This window comes from Martes martes (genome assembly GCF_963455335.1).
Source record: "Martes martes genome assembly, chromosome: X".
In the NCBI taxonomy this organism is placed as follows: Eukaryota; Metazoa; Chordata; class Mammalia; order Carnivora; family Mustelidae; genus Martes; species Martes martes.
This window is the reverse complement of record NC_137897.1, coordinates 16,489,848-16,507,775: the sequence shown is the minus strand read 5'-3', so window position 1 is coordinate 16,507,775 and position 17,928 is coordinate 16,489,848. Positions and strand designations below refer to the sequence as shown.

The following is a 17,928-nucleotide window of genomic DNA, read 5'->3' as shown; positions in this document are numbered from 1 at the left end:
CCTAGTTGTGATCTCTCTCTCTGTCAAATAAATTAATTTTAAAAGAAAGAAGCAGTACTTACCCTAGATTACCTGTCCTCACATAAACACCTACAAATAAAGCTGGAGTTCCAGGGTCTCAGCAGTTTTTGCAATAACTCCAGCAGGTCAAGCACAAATATTTAATGAGCCACTATTAGCAGCTATAATGCTACTGATCTAGGATTACTACTGAGTTCCTGCATTGTAGTGTTAGCAGAATGGGCGAGAGGATGCCTAAGAGGCTCTTATCCCTAAAATCCCTATTATTGCAAATATCTATCTTACCTCCATGCTTACCTTGGGGCTTTCCTCAAAGAATCAGGGCAGCCCAATTTGACCCCAGAGATGTGCAATATTTGACCGCCTACCAGTAATCCAGTTACCATTTTTGGAAGACAATGGAAACAGGGCAACTATTTATTCCCATTATTCATTTATTTTTAAAAGTTCTTTGCTAGACTGCCTCACTTGTATCTAGGACAGAATAAGAAAACTAAGTCATTGATACAGGTGGGATAAAAAATTATTTCCATGTATATATTTTGGAAGGTTTCCTGTATTCAGCATATCAAACTTGTAAAGCGTACACTGATGTGCAGCAGGGACCAATTAAACTTAGAATTTTATATTCGCACTACCATACTCAGATGTGCTGAGGAAGACTGACTCAAGAGCAAAGTTACCACAGAACTACCAAAAAAAAAAAAAGTACATTTTTCCAGTCCACAGGAAGTTTTTCTATTACAAGAGTGTCTTCAGGAGCACTGGCATGAAAATCTTAGTTGATATGCAATGTGATTTTTTAAGGATTTTCTATTTTTGCCATCAGTTGTTGTTTACTTTTAAGGGTTTTTTTTTTAAAGTTTTATTTATTTAAGTGATCTCTACACCCAACGGTTGGCTTGAACTCCTGACCCTGAGCTCAAGAGTCAGATGCTCTACTACTGAGCCAGCCAGACACCCCAAAAGAGTTTTAAAAAAAACTAGGTTATTTGAGGGGTGCCTGGGTGACTCAGTCCATTAAGTGTCTGACACCTGATCTCGGCTCAGGTCTTGATCTAGGGGCGAGAGTTCAGCCCTGCACTGGGCTCCACACCCAGTGGGGAGCCTACTTAAAAAAGAAAGGAAAAAAGACATCTTGTATTGGTTAGACTGTCACCATCTCTCCTTGGCCAACATAAAACGAAGAACAAAACAGAGATGACAAAAACTAGCTGACAAATCAGTTTCTCCTCTGCATTGCTTGGCTGTGTGGGTAGTTTTGATTTGTTTTCTTAGCATAATTGAATAGGTATTTAAATTTTGGATGATGAGTTGTCTTTGAAATATGAACGCAAACTGTGACTATCTAATGGCACAGACAAACCTGTGCCTGTAATCATTCATCAGCCCTAACTGTAAAGTATAAGGTAAAAAGTTGTTTAGGATTTTTTGTTTTTTACCAATTCAGGCTACAATTTCAATGTTCTCTCTGATTAGTTGCCAAGTCCCACCAATTTTAACCTCCTTATTATTTTTCTCCCTATATATTCCCATTTGAGTATAGATTCTATTTCCTCTCATGTGGCCCATTTGAAGAATCCTAGTAAGTCTTGTTTGCTCACCAGCTAGCCAACACATGCAAGCCTTTCCTACATACCGAATGCTTCAGATTAACCTTCCAATGTAGAACTATGAGACTATAACTCCTCTAATCCAAAACTTCCAAAGATTGCACTGCTCCCAAATAATGCTAAATTCCATAGACTAAAATAGAGAGACTAGAGACTTCTTTTATCATCTTATCTCATACCATTAACTTGCTGAACCAAATTACCAGCAGTTCCCTGACCACTTTCTAGTCTATGGTTACGAGGTTCATTTCTATCTTGGCCTCCTGAAATTAAACTCACTGCTGAGGCCCAACTCAAGGGCTGCTGCTACGAAATCTGCCCTCCTCTTCTCAGTCAAGACTGACTGCCACCAATTCCCATAACTCCACCAATTCCTGTCATTACCCACAGTTAACCTTGTACTGCAATCATGTGGCTATGGTCTGCTTCTTTTTTAAAAAAGTTTTTATTTAAATTCCAATTGGTTAACATACAGTGTAATATTCGTTTCAGGTATAATATAGTGATTCAACACTTCCATACATCACCCAGTGCTCATCACAAGTACACTCCTTAATCCCTATCACATGGTCTATATCCTTGACTAGATTGAGCTCCTTGAGAAAAAAGTTTCTCAATCTTACAGAAGGTACATAACTCAATATACATTGACTACATAAATGATGTTCTATGCCATTTGCCTTTGTTTTAGTAATTATTTACAAAATTTACATCTGATGCTTGGTCACTAACTTTTCTTGGGGGAATGTATGCAACACAGAATTGAAAGTCAAGAATCTGATATCACTTTTGATACAGCATGTCTGGTAACACAAATGCTTAAAGGGGCCAACCAGGAAGCAAATTAATGAAGTGCATAATGTTTGGAAAAAATAGGAAGTGTTGGGACTGTGATGAAGTAGGAAATATACATCCTGTTTAAGGGGTTAGCAGCTAGGCTACTCAACCTGGGGCCCTGATTTCACAGATCATCTATTTTATTCCAAAAGAAATCTGAAACCTCTTGAATTTTAATCATTGGCATCTAATTAATATTCATATTAAAAAAACACTACACAGGCCAAACCAAATGTATCTGTTGAGGTTGGCTTTGGCCTCTGGGCTATCACCAATCTGCAACCTCTATGTTATGACTTTTTCCTATGGTGATTACTCTAACCAAAACAAATCCATGGCTGTGGCCATCCTGACAAACGTAATTTTCCAATAAAGAGTTAAATATTTTGTTGTGATTTGAGAAGTAAATTTGATATTTCTGTTTATCCATTAAAAGAAGTTGTAGTTTTAAAAACTATTTTATAATCTTTTCTACTGGGTCACATTTAAGGACAAGTTGCTAAGCCAATTTTTGTAACTCATTTCTTAACCTATAAGATAGGGATGCCACAGACAATTTTCACATTAGTGTACATAGTTTTATTAAGGATGAGAGGCCAATCTAATTCTACTTTAGAAGGAGAATTCAAGACTGCAATGAGAGGCCCCGGAGGCATTCATAGGTTGAATTTAACTCTAGATGATTACAATTGTCCCTTAAATCTCCTCAGTCTGGGAGACAATTAGGTAATTCAAGAACAGATCAGTGGCAGAATTCTACTACAGGGAGAATCTGCATACTCTAAATATACCCTAAACTGGGCCTCAACACAGTTGTTGACATAGTCTAGCCTCTAAAGACTAGTCTAGACCAGAGGCTTATTTTATTTTTAAAAATTTTTAAAAAAGTAATCTCTACACCTAATGTGGGGCTCAAACTTAACAACCCTGAGATTGAGAGTTGCACGCTCCACTGGCTGAGCCAGGCAGGTACCCTATCAGAGGTTAATTTTAGAATAAGACAGGAAAGAAGAGACTTTTTCAATCTACAGTTCATAGTCCCTACTACTTTCTATATTACTAAAATGAACTGAACAATTTTCTTACATTAAATATATAAATGTAGTTAGGGCTCCAACATAGGAGGCAAGCCTAGTTATTTATTCTTAGTTCCACAGTAGAATTTTTATCAGCATCACCTAGTAACCAGTAGTTAAAAAATTATAAACATACACATACAGACACATGCACACACACACATTATCTCTTCAGTTTAGGATAGCAAAAAAACCTTTGGATCATAACTTGATGTTCACAATGGAAAAACAGATACTTTACTCCAAACATTAAAGAAGATTCAGGCATAAAAACAATCTAGGTACTCAAAATATATGGAAAGTCTTTCTGAAATTTTCCTCTTATTATCTTAAACCAGGTGGGGAAGGGTCTTTTCTCACTTGAGGTAAGGATATGTAGGACAGGACAATATTCTCATTGTCAGGCAATTACAGGGATATACTCTTGCCTCCTCTGAATAGGAATGCAGGCTATTCAAGGGGGCTGTCTGAATCTGAGCTCAAAGCTTCATTTTAGGGAGCAGTTGCTGTTTTTTAAAAAAGATTTTATTTATTTATTTGACACAGAGAGAGAGAGAGAGCGCGCGAGCACACAAGCAGGGGGAGGGGCAGAGGGACAGGAAGAAGCAGGCTCCCCCACTGAGTAAGGAGCCCGATGTGGAACTTGATCCCAAGACCCTGGGATCATAATGTGAGCTGAAGGCAGCCACTTATGAAGCAACTGAGCCACCCAGTCGCCTTTAGTTTTCAATCTCATGATCCTGAAAATGTACTTCAAATGGTGGACTTGTTTTGTATAGCCTTTCTTACTCAAGACAATGCTTTCAGGAAAGAGAAAAAAGGAAAGGATTAACAGAAGAAAAAGTAGGTCTACAGAATTTAAATCATAAGGTAGATTAACTACATTTTTCTAACTTGACAGAAATCTACTTGTTAATACTTTGAACATCCAGTCTGCTTGATTATATTTAAAAAAATTTAATAATATACCGTAAGAGGTAAGTGGCCAGATATGACTGGTTGGGACAGCTTACGTGCACTTCCAGGGTCAGATCTTTCTAAGGTGGCTTTATTTTTCTGCAGTGGTGTAAATTCCTAGAATTTTAATTATGTATACTAAATTCTACTCCAAAATGAACACAAATCATCACTTTTGGATTACTGGCCACTTTGTATTACCATATTTAGCTGTATGTTTCCCCAATGTTTATAATGAAGGATAAAAAACCGTATCTAGATACATGTAAAATACTATTAATCCATAGCTTTCTTAAAAATGTCCACAGCCCCAGTGGTCAAGTCTGCCATTAAAAATTAATCTGGTATTTATTTAAAGTTACATTTACAGTCATTAAGATTCCTATAAGCTAGCTAAATATACGTACTCCATTTTAAAATGGTTAAATAGAGGTAAAGGTTTATCAGACACAGTCATCATGTAGAATCAACCTGTATCCTAATACAGTCACTTCTAAGGAGATAAAATGGATACTGAAGAATTATTTTGGGACTGATTTTTTTTTTATTAGTGTGGAAAGAATAATCACTGCTTTAGGTTTTTACACAAACATCTCCAAAATATAGCATATGACCCACAAAAGTGAAATACTCAAAAAGTTAATAAGAGCTTCAGAGTATTTCAGGGAAGATTTTCATTTCCATTCTGTCTGACAGGAAAAGGACAATACCTTAAATATCTGAAATGCAGTTATCCTAAATAAAACAGTTTTACTAGAAAGAGCTTTACTTGATTACTGTGTCAGTTTGGCTTTTGTAATTCAATAGAAATTATATCAAATTTAAAGAAATTGGGAGGAAAATGATAAAGGACTTAAGAAGTATGAGATAATGTATCATTTTTCTCAGAGAAGAATGCATTATAGGTCATAAACCAACCTTGTGTCACTGAAATGTTTGGGAAGATGGTAAATGGTTCTTGAGAACAAGAAAAATTGATAAATATTTCAACCTTCAAGAATCAGGTTAGCCCACTGAACAATGTTAACATTACCAGAGGGTGTAACACTATGTGCCTCCGGACATGATGCAATAGGAAGTAGTGAGCAACAACTATGAAATATTTTCACCCCCTCAAAAGATGGATCCAGAATTTAAGCAAGCCTCTAACCCTAATGACCATTTATAGGAGATCTGGGAGATAACTGAACATATTAACAACATCATAAGGATAACACAGAGCCAGACAAATCCAGAATATGGGCAATTTGACAAAACAAATGACTGTTTCTTAAATGATATCCCCCCCAAGAAGGGGAACTGTTCCAAGTTCAAAGGCACTTACAGGGCATACCATTCAACCTAAACCAACTATGAAAAAAACAATTAGGAAAAAGTGAATGCTAACTAGTTCTTACAAATTGGTGTTAATTTTCTTAGGTGTGAATAACAGTACTATGGTCATGTTTAAAAAGTCATCATATATTAAAGACATGCTAAAGTTTGTGGCGGAAATGATACGATGCCTGGGATGTGCTTTAAAATACTCCCCTCAAAAGTGGGCTAATTAGGTTAAAAAAAAAGCTGGCAAAATGCTGATAATTGCTGAAGCTGGGAGAAGGATGCAGGAGGTTTCATTTATACTACTTTTTTTTCTTTTCCTTTTTTAAAAGTTTTATTTATTTAAGTAATCTCTACACCTAATGTGGGGCTCCAACTTACAACCCTGACCAAGATCAAGAGTTGCATGCCCCTTCGATTGAGCCAGCCAGGCACCCCCATACTACTTTCTTGACTTTTATGTATGTTTAACAACTTTTTACAGTAATAAAAGTTCTTAAGATTGTATTATACATGGAAGATTACACTTGAAAAATATTTAAAAATCAGTTCCTACTACTCTGCCATTCTTGCACACAGTACTTGAGTTGTTCTTGATTATTTATATTTCCTAGCCCGGAGTAGATGTGGACAAGCATCCAGGGTATTTCTTGACTTAAAAATATAGTCTGTGAACAAAATTCGTGTTTTTCAACACTGACAATAATCCGGGCCCCATGATTTTGTATAAAGATTTGGGAGGCTGATTTTTCAGAGCTGAAAGAATTCAAAATAAATCTGGCAGCTTTTGAGAATAAACTTGTTTCACCTTGTCACTTGCTACACAGAACAAAAGATCTGACTTCAGAGTGTATTTCTGGATGCCAAAATGATTTCCTCTAGATGCCTGCCACATAAAATAACTCTATCCCAAATAGCTTTGGATGTGATACCACCCATACGGCATGGGGGCATTTAATTACTGGAATTTAGTTAATTGGTTATGGTTGAGCTTGAATGCTGACTTAACACAAGTTCTTCTAAATGAAGAAAGAATTAGATACCAAAGTCCTAAAAGTCAAATATAATATTATGAAATTAGTTAGAAATTCAGTAACAATTATAAATATTAGTACCCAACTTACCAAGAAGAAAATTTCCTAGTTTGGGCCTACTAGTACTTTACTGATTTGCTTTAAAGAAATTAGAACAAAATAAATCTACAGACATGGTCTAAGAATTGGTGAATGGCAAGTACTGTTGCTTGAAGCATTATATTATACGGAAGAAATATACACACCTCTAACTGGGAAGCTTAACTGCTGTAAGGTTGATGCACTAATACAGTAACCAATTTGGGGCTCATAGGCGATGGTATCTAGACATTCATTCCAATCTTGTACATTAGTAACAGGACAATCCTGTAGATGGGTGACAAGGTCTCCCACAAAAAGGCCTCTGGGTCCAACGGCAGGTGAGTCCTTGGGAAGAGGGTACAACCAAATCAGATAACGTATGAAGACAAGCTATGATTAATCTGACCAAATAATAAAGACACTGAGCTACTTAGGTACAATATTTTCACTAATGCAAAAAATAAGCCGGCTTTGAATCCAAGATGCATAGTCCTGGAACATTAACAAAATACCTAACAGTTTTCCTACTTTTCCAAGATTCCGAATTTTTCGTTACTGAAAAAAAACCCACTTGCCAACCATCAAGATTAAAATGATAAAAGTTTTTCCCAAACTGCTAATTAAAATTTTTTCTGAAAGTAGTCATCAGAATGCCTTCATTATCTTGTATACCCTCAGTGGATAAAATTATAAGACAAGTCCTTATCTAAACACACTCCCAAATATGCAGACAATACCATCAGCACAATGAATATGTAAGCCAGGGACTTGCAAAGGTAATTTTCCTCTTCCAAAGGTCTGAATAGAAGACTTGATGCCATTGTAGTAATTACTGCCAAAGGCAGTGAAATAAAGAGTTGAAGAAAGTAACTTAAACTCCTATGAAATGTTCTGGCCATAGGTTTGAAACTTTTTACTTAGGACTAAGGACATGTGACTCAAAACCACAGTTATAAAAATAAACAGTAAAGGCAAATGATGCATTTTATAAACAAAGTACAGGCAGAAAATCTTGGTACTATCTTTATAACTCAGAACAGAAACAATTTTAAGTAATTTTAAAAAGCCAATGGGTTTCACAATTTTAAGTAATTTTAAAAAAGCTAATGGGTTTCAAAAAACTTTTTGCTCAACTTAAAAGGATTATAGTAATTTCTTCAGGAGAAACTGAACATTCTGCATATGAAAACGTGAATATATGTTCCTAACATAAAATGCTAAGTGTTATACCACGAAGTCTGGTAAATGAACGCCCCACAAAATCCTCATTATTTACCTCAGCAACTTCCGTGATAAGCACCCCGACTCCAGTGTAGTAAAATGGCAAGAGAATTACAGGGAGGAGCACAAGAGCTAAAATACCAAGGAGTGCAAGGACGAAATTATGCCAGATACCTGAAAAGAGAGGAAAAAAAAAAAAAGAATAAGCTCAACCGGGGAAAGGAATGATCTAGGTGTGCGACTTCATAATACCTGGGCATTCTGATAAATTAGTTAAGTAATCAGAAGAAGCTGTGAAGCAGATAGATCTACTTTAGTACCAAGGAAAGATGTTCAGTTAGAGGCCTCTTCCATTTCAGATACTGAAATATAAAATGAGCATGTTAATACCACGTTAGGAAGACCATATACTAATATGATTTAACATTAGTAGAATCTATATATTCTAATATATATATGTAAAAATATAAAGTGAATTAATAATTCATATAATAATTATATAATTATATATAATTAATTCCTATAATTCAAATAATTAATAATAATAATTTAATATAAAGTGAATTAATAATTCTACTTGCTTCATCCTCTTTTCAGAAAATGTATACATTATTAACTGAAGCATACTTGTGATCTCTGAAAAAATTTCAAAGCTATTCAAATGAAAGATGAAATTAAAAAACATTCTTGCTGAGCTGGTTTATGGAAATCCAAATGATATTTGGAAAAAGGGAGTGTTTTAAGAATTAAATTGTTATAGAGAATACTATTGATGATCCAAACACAGTAACTTACACCATGTCACAGACTACAACCATATGTACCGCATATACAGAGATTTCCTTTCTTTCCTTTTTTTTTTTTTAAATACAGAGAAGGTTAAGGTGAACTCAGTGGTGTGCTGGAGGCTGGTCCTACCAGCTCACCACAGCTGACTGTGTACATCTCTTCCTAATTCCTCCTTCAGGGACTTTGGGCTGGCACCTTGAAATTGGCCAAGGCAGGAGTAATTATACCACAGAAACCAGCAAATGCTACATATGAGAGCTCCTCATTCTCCCCTCCGGAGATAGGGCTTAAACAATCACTAGCACATCCACTAGATATCCTTCTCTTCCATACCTAGCCTTTCCTTCTTCTATAGTATTTCTCATGCGACAGGGTGGGAGCTCTACCAGCACTCTGAACCTCGCAATTCTTTGTACAAGTCTGTCCCTTGCATTACAGGATATTTACCATTTTTGGCTCCCATCCACTAAATGCCATTAGTAGTCTCTCCTCACTGAGGCAACCAAAGAATGCTCCCTATGCCCCACACATTCCAAACATCTCCAGGAGGGTAACAGCACCAGTGGTTGAGAATCAATGTTTTATAACGACAGAGATGTAACCTAAAGTCATTTCCTATACTCACAGGAAGCTGAGTATGGCCATATGCCACTTTGGCTAACAGGATGTAAGTGGAGGTGATGGGGACAGCACCATAGCTACATTGGAGCTATGATGGAGATAAACCTGAGTCCATGACGTAGAAGCTGCGTGTCGGGAATAGTAGAGCTAATAAGATAGAAAGGGCCCAAGTCCTCCAAATAACAGAATTAACATATCAGTGCTGAACTACCTACATTTGGTAAGTTTTATGAGAGTTCAAGCCATTGTTATTTTTAGCTATTATAGTAGTCAAACACTGGCTAAGACATGTTTCATGTACCTTATTCACACTGTTAAGATGTTCTTCCACTTTTTTTTTTGAGTGTTGTAAGTTGCTTAATTCCAGAAATATCCAGAGTAATTCTAGCCCAGGACACAATGGGTAAACAATCTTTTCTATTCTATACAGAGAGAAATCTTTTAAATTCACCAATGGTATCAAACTATTTATTGGAAACTATGTTTTGCTTTTCCACGTATGTACTTTGGACTTTCCCCTCAGCTGCATATTCATATATAGCCCATTTCTTTCTTTTTTCCACTACTTTCTTTTTTTTTTATAAAATTTTTAAAAAGATTTTATTTATTTATTTGACAGAGATCACAAGTAGGCAGAGGCAGGCAGAGAGAGAGAGGAAGGGAAGCAGGCTCCCTGCTGCGCAGAGAGCCCGACGCGGGGCTCCATCCCAGGACCCCGAGACCACGACCCGAAGGCAGAGGCTTTAACCCACTGAGCCACCCAGGCGCCCCTACTTTATTTTTTTATATCCATTATTTTACTAATTTATCAGAATGCCCAGTTCTTATATCCATTACAGAGTAATCCATGTTAAAAAAAAAAACATACTGACTTATTTATAAGGTTCCCTACTAATGATCACTTAGGTTGTTTTAACTTTTTCATACAATGCTGCAACAAATAGCTTTGTTCATATTGTTATATATCTAAGTATGCATCTGTGGGGGTTTGGAAAGTTACACAGAAATGGAATTGTTGGGTCAAAAACTGTGCACTGAAATTGACCTCCAGGGCTGCCTGGGTGGCTCAGTCAGTTGAGCACCTTCAGCTCAGGTCCTAATCCCAGGGTCCTGGGAACAAGCCCCACAATGGGCTGCCTGGTCAGTGCAGAGCTTGCTTCTTCCTCTTCTCCCTGTTTGTGCTCTCTTACTCTCTCTCTCTTAATAAATAAAATCTTTTTTTTTAAAGATTTTATTTATTTGTTTGACAGAGATCACAAGTAGGCAGAGAGACAGGCAGAGAGGGAGAGGGAAGCAGGCTCCCTGCTGAGCAGAGAGCCCGATGTGGGGCTCGATCCCAGGACCCTGGGATCATGACCTGAGCCGAAGGCAGAGGCTTTAACCCACTGAGCCACCCAGACGCCCCAATAAATAAAATCTTAAAAAACAATTGATCTCCAATGAGTCTGCGTTAATGTTCTCATAATTGGCATAGGTTTCCTTACCCTGTAACAATGGATGCTATGATGTTAGATTTTGTCATCTGCTATGTTAGAAGTAAAATCTGTTGTGATTTGTTTAAGCTTGTACATTTTCCATGTTTATTAAAGGACTATTTGTATTTCTGTTGAGAACTATTTCTATCCCTCACCTGTTTACATATATATTCTTACTAATTTGTATATATTATTCCTGAATGTATATATTGAAGAATTTGGTCCTTTTTTTTAAGACTTTATTTGAGAGAGAGAGAGAGAGAGACAGAGATGGTGAGAGAGTAAGGCAGATCCTTATCCAACCAAGCCACCCAGCGCCCCTGAATTTGATCCTTTGTAAGAGGTATCACAATTTTTCTTCCAGTTTGTTTTTTGGCTTGGTTTATAGCTTTGCCTATGCAGACATTTTACATTTTGGTGTGGTCAAATTGCTCCTTTGTATTAAGCCTTTCCCAGTTCAAGATTATAAAGATACTCACCTGGTGTTTTCTTATACTGCTTTCATAGCTTCGTTTAAAAAACAAAATTAAACAAAACTTTTTTTTGCCCACTAGAATCTACTCTAGTGAAACTAATTTAGGCATACAGTTATAACCCCCCCTCAAATTGCTAGTCCCAGTACAATTTCACAAAATAATCCATCCCCAACACTGATTAGATTTGCCACTGTTAACACGTGTTAAATCCAGCTTTCCCCCAACTCCTCAGGATGACAGTCCACGAGCAGACTGTCATGAGAGTTGCACTCTCACCATTTCTCCTTATCAGGATAATTCCACCACACAACCATAGCATAGACCCTATCATCTTCCCATCCAAACAGAGAGGGCACAGAGCAGCACTGCTTTCCTGAATCTCCAGGCAGCTTCTTTTCTCTTGTCAGGGATGCAGCTGGTATAACATCACTCCGCTAGACTCCAGATTTGCCCATGATGGCTAAGTGGCAATAAGGGTGGTAGAACATACACATTCCCTTATTTAAACAACCTCTTGTCCATTAATGATTTGTTTGTAAGTATACCAAAGGATACTTTGTATCCTTTGTTATAACTTTTACTTTTTCTACAGCAGAGTTTTTTGACAGTGACACCAGTGGCATTTTAGGCCACATCAATCTATGATGTGGGGAACTATCTTATGCACTGTAGGATGTTTAGCAACATCCCTAGCCTCTACCCACCAGATACCAGTAGCACCCTCCCCATTTTCTCCGTTTTTTAGTTATGGTATTTATATAGGCACTTTTTTTTCCTTCTTCAGAAGAGGTATTTTATTTTTGCTTTTTCTATTACACAAGATATACACATCAAGTGTTAAAAAGTCAATATATATACGATATATTCTACAACTGAGCACCACTCTGTAACTGAATATGCAAAGAAATTATACTAAACAACAGCACCCAGTAGTATTTTGGGGAAATAAAATGACTAAAATAGATTTAAATTGACTAATACTATTAAGTGACATCTAATTCAAGACCAAGGAAAACAGTGCAGCTAAAAGTTAGCTTTGTGTTATCAAAGAATACAACCATAATTAAGATAGCAAAAAAACCTATGTTTTTTTAAACAGAAAACTATATATGTATGTAATTGTTCATTGTTTTGCATGCAAAACATTATCAATCTTCAGAAAAAAACATACAAAGAATTACCAAACATATTCCTAAAAGTATAAATATGAACATTTGGAAACTACAGAATTTTAAAAACTTGCAACCAATACATGAGCTTCATATTTTTAAAAACCCTGAAAAGAAGTTCCATTTTTAGAACAGCTGTGTAAAGAACTGTCTTTTGATATGAGGTTCACAAATTATCCTCCTATTGGGACCAAACTCTACAAAAACACCATGTATTTCAAATAGCATTACAGAACAGGATATAACATCTTAACCATGTCATCTTACATAAAGGAATACTTTTTTTAAAATTTTACTTTCACTTTTACTAGTCTACCAAAACCTTAGATGTGTAGGAATCATTAAAAAAATTATTTCCTAGAAGCAATACACAAGAGAGGCATATTTATTTGCAATCACACTTCTAGAAGACACCTCCCAAGTTTGAAAAGGGTCTTCTCTTTTTACTGGCTGTTTTTGTTCTTCGCATGTGTTAAGATATGAGATTTCAGGTTAGTTGACTGAGCGAACTTCTTATTACAGCCATCAAAGGGGCACACGTAGGGCCGGTCTCCGGTATGGATTCGCACATGTGTACGCAAATTGAAATCCAGGGAAAAGCGTTTTCCACAGCCTTCAAAAGTGCACTGGAAGGGCTTCTCTCCAGTATGCACCAGTTGATGTCGTTTTAGTTTTGAGCTCTCGACAAAAGCTTTGCCACATTCTGCACATACGTGGACTCGAGGACCGTGAGTGTGCAGATGTTTACGCATAGCGGAGTTATCCTTGAACATCTTCACACAGCCTTTATGAGGGCAAGCTATGGTTCTTGGAGCATCTTCTTTGGGTTTTCTTGGCTTCATTCTAGTAAATTCTGCCAGTTGTTTAGGATCTGAGAGATCAATACCAGGTATTCCTTCGGGAGGAAGCTTCTTTCCGGTCAGGTACTCTGAATAATCAGGAGCTGAGTTCTCTATCTGTCCTGTCTCATGGTCTTTATTCTCGCTCGGGGACCACATGGTGACGGAGAACTCACCCTCCAGAGTTTTGATCTGCACCTGCTTCTGCTCCCATTTCGTGGGGCTCATCTCGGAGTTGCTACTTCCCGCCTGGGGCTCACTGGTCGTGTAATTTTTCTTACAGCTGGCCTTCTTGCTTTGGCTGCTGCGCTTCTTGCTGCGGGTGTGGGTTGATGATGATGCGGAAGCTGACAAGGAAGCCAGGGTCTGCTGGAAGCATTCATCTTCATCAACCGGAAGGACCATCTGGTCCTCGAAAATGTTGTGGGCCTGCAGGTTGTCTGACTCGTAGTAGCCCACCACTTCCTCCTGTGTCTGTACCATGATTATATCCTGGTCGTGGTCCCCTTGGTTCGGGTTGTTGGTAAAGAGTGGCTGCAGCGCGATGAGAGGTGGATGGTTGTGGCCACCGTGGACCCAATTGCCGCTGATAATCTCGTACTCTGCGATGCTTTCCATCGCCATCGCCTCCACAGGGATGGTCTCGACAGGAATGGTCTCCACCACGGGTATGGTCTCCACAGGGTTGGTCTCCATGGGGACGGACGCCACAGGGACAGTCGCTACTGGGGCGTTCTCCACATGGATCTGGTGCTGCTCCACAATATCTGTAGGTAACTCCGAACTTTCCGTGGGGATGTAGAGAGTGTCGTTTGAAGCCATGGCTCGGAGTTCCACGAAGGCTCTGGTTCCCGGGCAGTGAGCGGGCGGGCGGCTGGAAGGCTGCGTTAAAGGCTGACAGAAAAGCGAGCACTCCAGAGGAAAGCGCAAGCGCCAGACGCAGGTGTGGGCCGTTGACGGCGAAGACGCGGAAGACGCGGAAAAAGTGGAAGACGCGCGGAGGACTCGGCCCGAAGCCGCGCGGAGGACTCGGCCCGAAGCCGCTGAGGACTCGGAAGTCGCGAGTGCTTCTGGGAGCGCCAGGCGCATGCGCTTCCCACTACCTCAACAAGCGCGTGCTTACGTTCACACTCACGCGCTCATGGACGCTCCAGTCCTCATGAGCACGTCACCCTCCCCTCCCCACTCCGAATGCCACGCTATTGTTTTTTGACTATTAATTCGGTAACCAGGTTCTTCACTGAATTTTTCTCTTTTCTGTTGATTTTCCCTTTTCCTTCCCCCACCAAAGTATGTAATAGTACCTGAAAAAAAGGCTTACATTATTTTTGCTTCTTTCTTCCCTCTTACTGTACTGACCCACATTTAGAGACCCATTTCATAGTATCAGTGATAATGATAATGGGACTGCTTGTCTTGTCCTTTAATAGGAATGTGTGTTAGGGTTATGTCATTAGGAAGTATCCGGCTATTTTTATTTCTACTAAGGAAATTTTTTTTCAGCCATTAATGGATGGTAAGTTTTGTTAAATACCGAGTCCGATATCTGCTGAGATGAGGATTTTTTTTCCCCTAATGGTAAATAAAGCTTACCACTTTCAAATAGACTTCCTATTGTTGAACCATACTTGTGTTGTTTAGAGACACCGTATGTAGTTTTTGGTACTTTACAAGGTGTATCAGTGTTCTATTAGCCTAATTTTTTTTTTTAAATTTCCTTCTCCATGCGATACAGAAAATTTATACTGAATTGGAATTAAATAAAAAGCCAACTTTCCTTGAAGACTGGAAAGAATTACACCTATGAAACTTTCAGGGACATTCTTCATCAACTTTCTTAACTTCTCTCGTTGTAATTAATTAGCCTATTTAGATTTTTTTTCTATCTTCTCTGGAGTTTACACCATTTATACTTTTAAATAATTATCCAAGTTTTAGAAGATTTTTTGCAGAGATGAACAAAGAACAATTTTATAATTGTTTTAATTTTTTCTGTATCAGTTATCATTCCCCAATCTGGGTGCAAATTTTGTCTGGCTTTTTACCATGTTTACTCCTTTTTTTCTTCAAAAAGCCTCTTGGACTTAAGTTTGTTTTTTTTCCTAATTTATAATTTTCTACCTACATCCTTATTAATTACATTGCTTCTTAACTATTTTATAGTTCTTTTCTTACTACTTCAGTTAAATGCTTAACTGACTTATTTTCATTTCTTATTTCATAACAGCATAAGGCAGTGAATTTTCCTTTCAGCAAACCTTTACAACTTATGTCATCATCATTTTTAAATATACTGCAATTATGTTTTGAATTAAATTTGCCAATTTTCATGTTTTATGGTCACTTGAAACTGTTGATATATAGTTTGATATATTCATTGAATTTTACTTTACTAATTTGAGTTTTGATGATCTGACTTTTCATACTTTTCTGCCATGTACTGAGAGATGAGATGAGCTTCCTTTATTACATTTTGTTTTTTCTTTGCACTTGCACCTTTTTCATTTTTGTTTTGCTGGTTTGTTACTTGATGCAGTGAGTTCACAATGATTACATTTTCACTGTGGATTACACACCTTTTGATTATTAAGTCACCCCCTATGTCTAACTAACTTAATGTAGTCATAGTTCCTGTTCACATTTGTATGGTATGTCCTGTTCATTTTACTTTCAACCTTTTAAAAATTGTTGTTTTTGAAGATACTGGAATGTAAATTATTTTGCTTTATTACTTAAGAAAAATAAAATTTAAGTAATCTCTGTACCCAACAGGGGGCTCGAACTCACAACCCTGAGCTCAAGAGTCACATGCTTCTCAGACTGAGTCAGCCTGGAGCCCCTTGTTTTGTTACTTTTAACTGAGAATCTTATAAACTGAATTTATCAACCAAAAGGTGAGATGTTTTCATTTGTGATGTGAATACTTTCTATAATGATACACATATGAATAAAGAAATTTAAGTCTGTTACCTGCACAGAATATCCTTAGTTGCTGGACTGGTGATATAAGTTGCAAATGAGTAGTGAACAGATCAACAAATGCTCCAGGATAAATAACGAAGAGAAAAATCCCAAAGCCATTAAATCGAACTTGTTCCCTAAGAAATCATAAAGAAAAAGGAATTTACTACTAGTATTGCAGTTTTCAAATTAATAATATATTTAATCTTAAAACTTGCCACTGTGATTTAAATTCTTGTTTAACAAATCTCTGGACAATTGAGAAAAATAAACTCAGATATGATGTATATTTATCTTATAATTTTACAATAGTGTATGGGTTTGGTTATCTATGAAATTGCATTATGTAAAACAAGGGCATTCTGAAATAGGCTTAAAACTTCAAAACTTCTTGAAACTAATAGGCTGAGCAAATAACTTGAAATTAGTCACATATATAAAGAAATGGTTAATATTTCTGTGAGAAACTAAATGAAAAATATTTTTATGGTTTACTCTGAATTATTTTCAGAGAAGGACACAAAAAATATAATTCAAGTAAAGTATCTATATTTGTTTAAGCTATTATTAATAAAAGTGTAGGTTTATCTAAGTGTATTCCTGAATTATTATTAATTCATAATGTTAATTCATAATGCATAATGCTCAGATTGTTCTTAAGAGGACTATTTTTTATCAATTCATTCTCTAAAAATGGAATTACTTCTAATAGCCTCATAAGGCTAAACAGCTACGCTAAAAAAAAATTCCCCAAATATATTGTGCTGTCATTTAGTACTGAGTATTTGACTGTAAAATTGACTTTCACTTGGCAGTTGGATTTTATAAGATTACTCACACTGTTTCACAAACATACATTGAAGTATTAAACTGTTAATAACAATGATTTTATATGCAAAACCCTAAAAGCTGCAATGCTAAAAATATGGAAGCAAAGGAGAGAGATAAAAAAAAAATAGGCTCCTACTTAAACCACTATATGTCACACTTGTGTAACAGTATATGCTCTGTCAAGATGAGAGTTTATTGGCAGCCAACAGACTCTTGTTCATAAGCAATGGGAAAGTAGTAAGAACAAATTACATCTTCTTCTATAAAATCTTTTATCTGGTCCACACACCCAGGGGATAAAATACGTTCCCATCAGTATGTGTGCTCATCATGGCAGTAATTATCAGAGGGAGTGAAGGGGGCACTGTGCTTCCCTATCACAACTTTATAAGTTTAGGAGCCTTTAAAATGCTTAGGTATAATTACAATGATGTATTTGCGTAGTGAAGACAAGAACATGGCATGGTACTTGAGCAAGTTCCAGGTCTCATCCTCTCTTATCTTCTACTTGGGTTTCTAGACAGGCTATGATATTTGTTAACAATCCCAGAGCTTTCAGTGTTCTTGCTTTGGCCAGCAGAGGCTGTGATTAGAAGCAGGAAAGTAT

The 17,928-nt window shown here is 37.0% G+C and overlaps 2 protein-coding genes across 2 annotated transcripts in view; both read right to left on the bottom strand.

The window, feature by feature from the left end:
- MBTPS2 (membrane bound transcription factor peptidase, site 2) overlaps positions 1 to 17,928 on the bottom strand; it is a 39,260-nt gene that overhangs the window by 7,119 nt on the left and 14,213 nt on the right. The window contains exons 5-7 of the mRNA XM_080831330.1: positions 16,500 to 16,627; positions 8,216 to 8,334; positions 7,104 to 7,284 (exon numbers count right to left, since the gene is read on the bottom strand). Coding sequence (XP_080687456.1) covers positions 7,104 to 7,284; positions 8,216 to 8,334; positions 16,500 to 16,627 — 428 coding nt within the window. The remainder of the gene's footprint in view (positions 1 to 7,103; positions 7,285 to 8,215; positions 8,335 to 16,499; positions 16,628 to 17,928) is intronic.
- YY2 (YY2 transcription factor) lies at positions 13,134 to 14,618 on the bottom strand (the record flags this gene model as incomplete). Its single annotated transcript, XM_080794894.1, has 1 exon — positions 13,134 to 14,618. The coding sequence occupies one exon, from the start codon at positions 14,616 to 14,618 to the stop codon at positions 13,134 to 13,136; it is 1,485 nt and encodes a 494-aa protein (XP_080651020.1).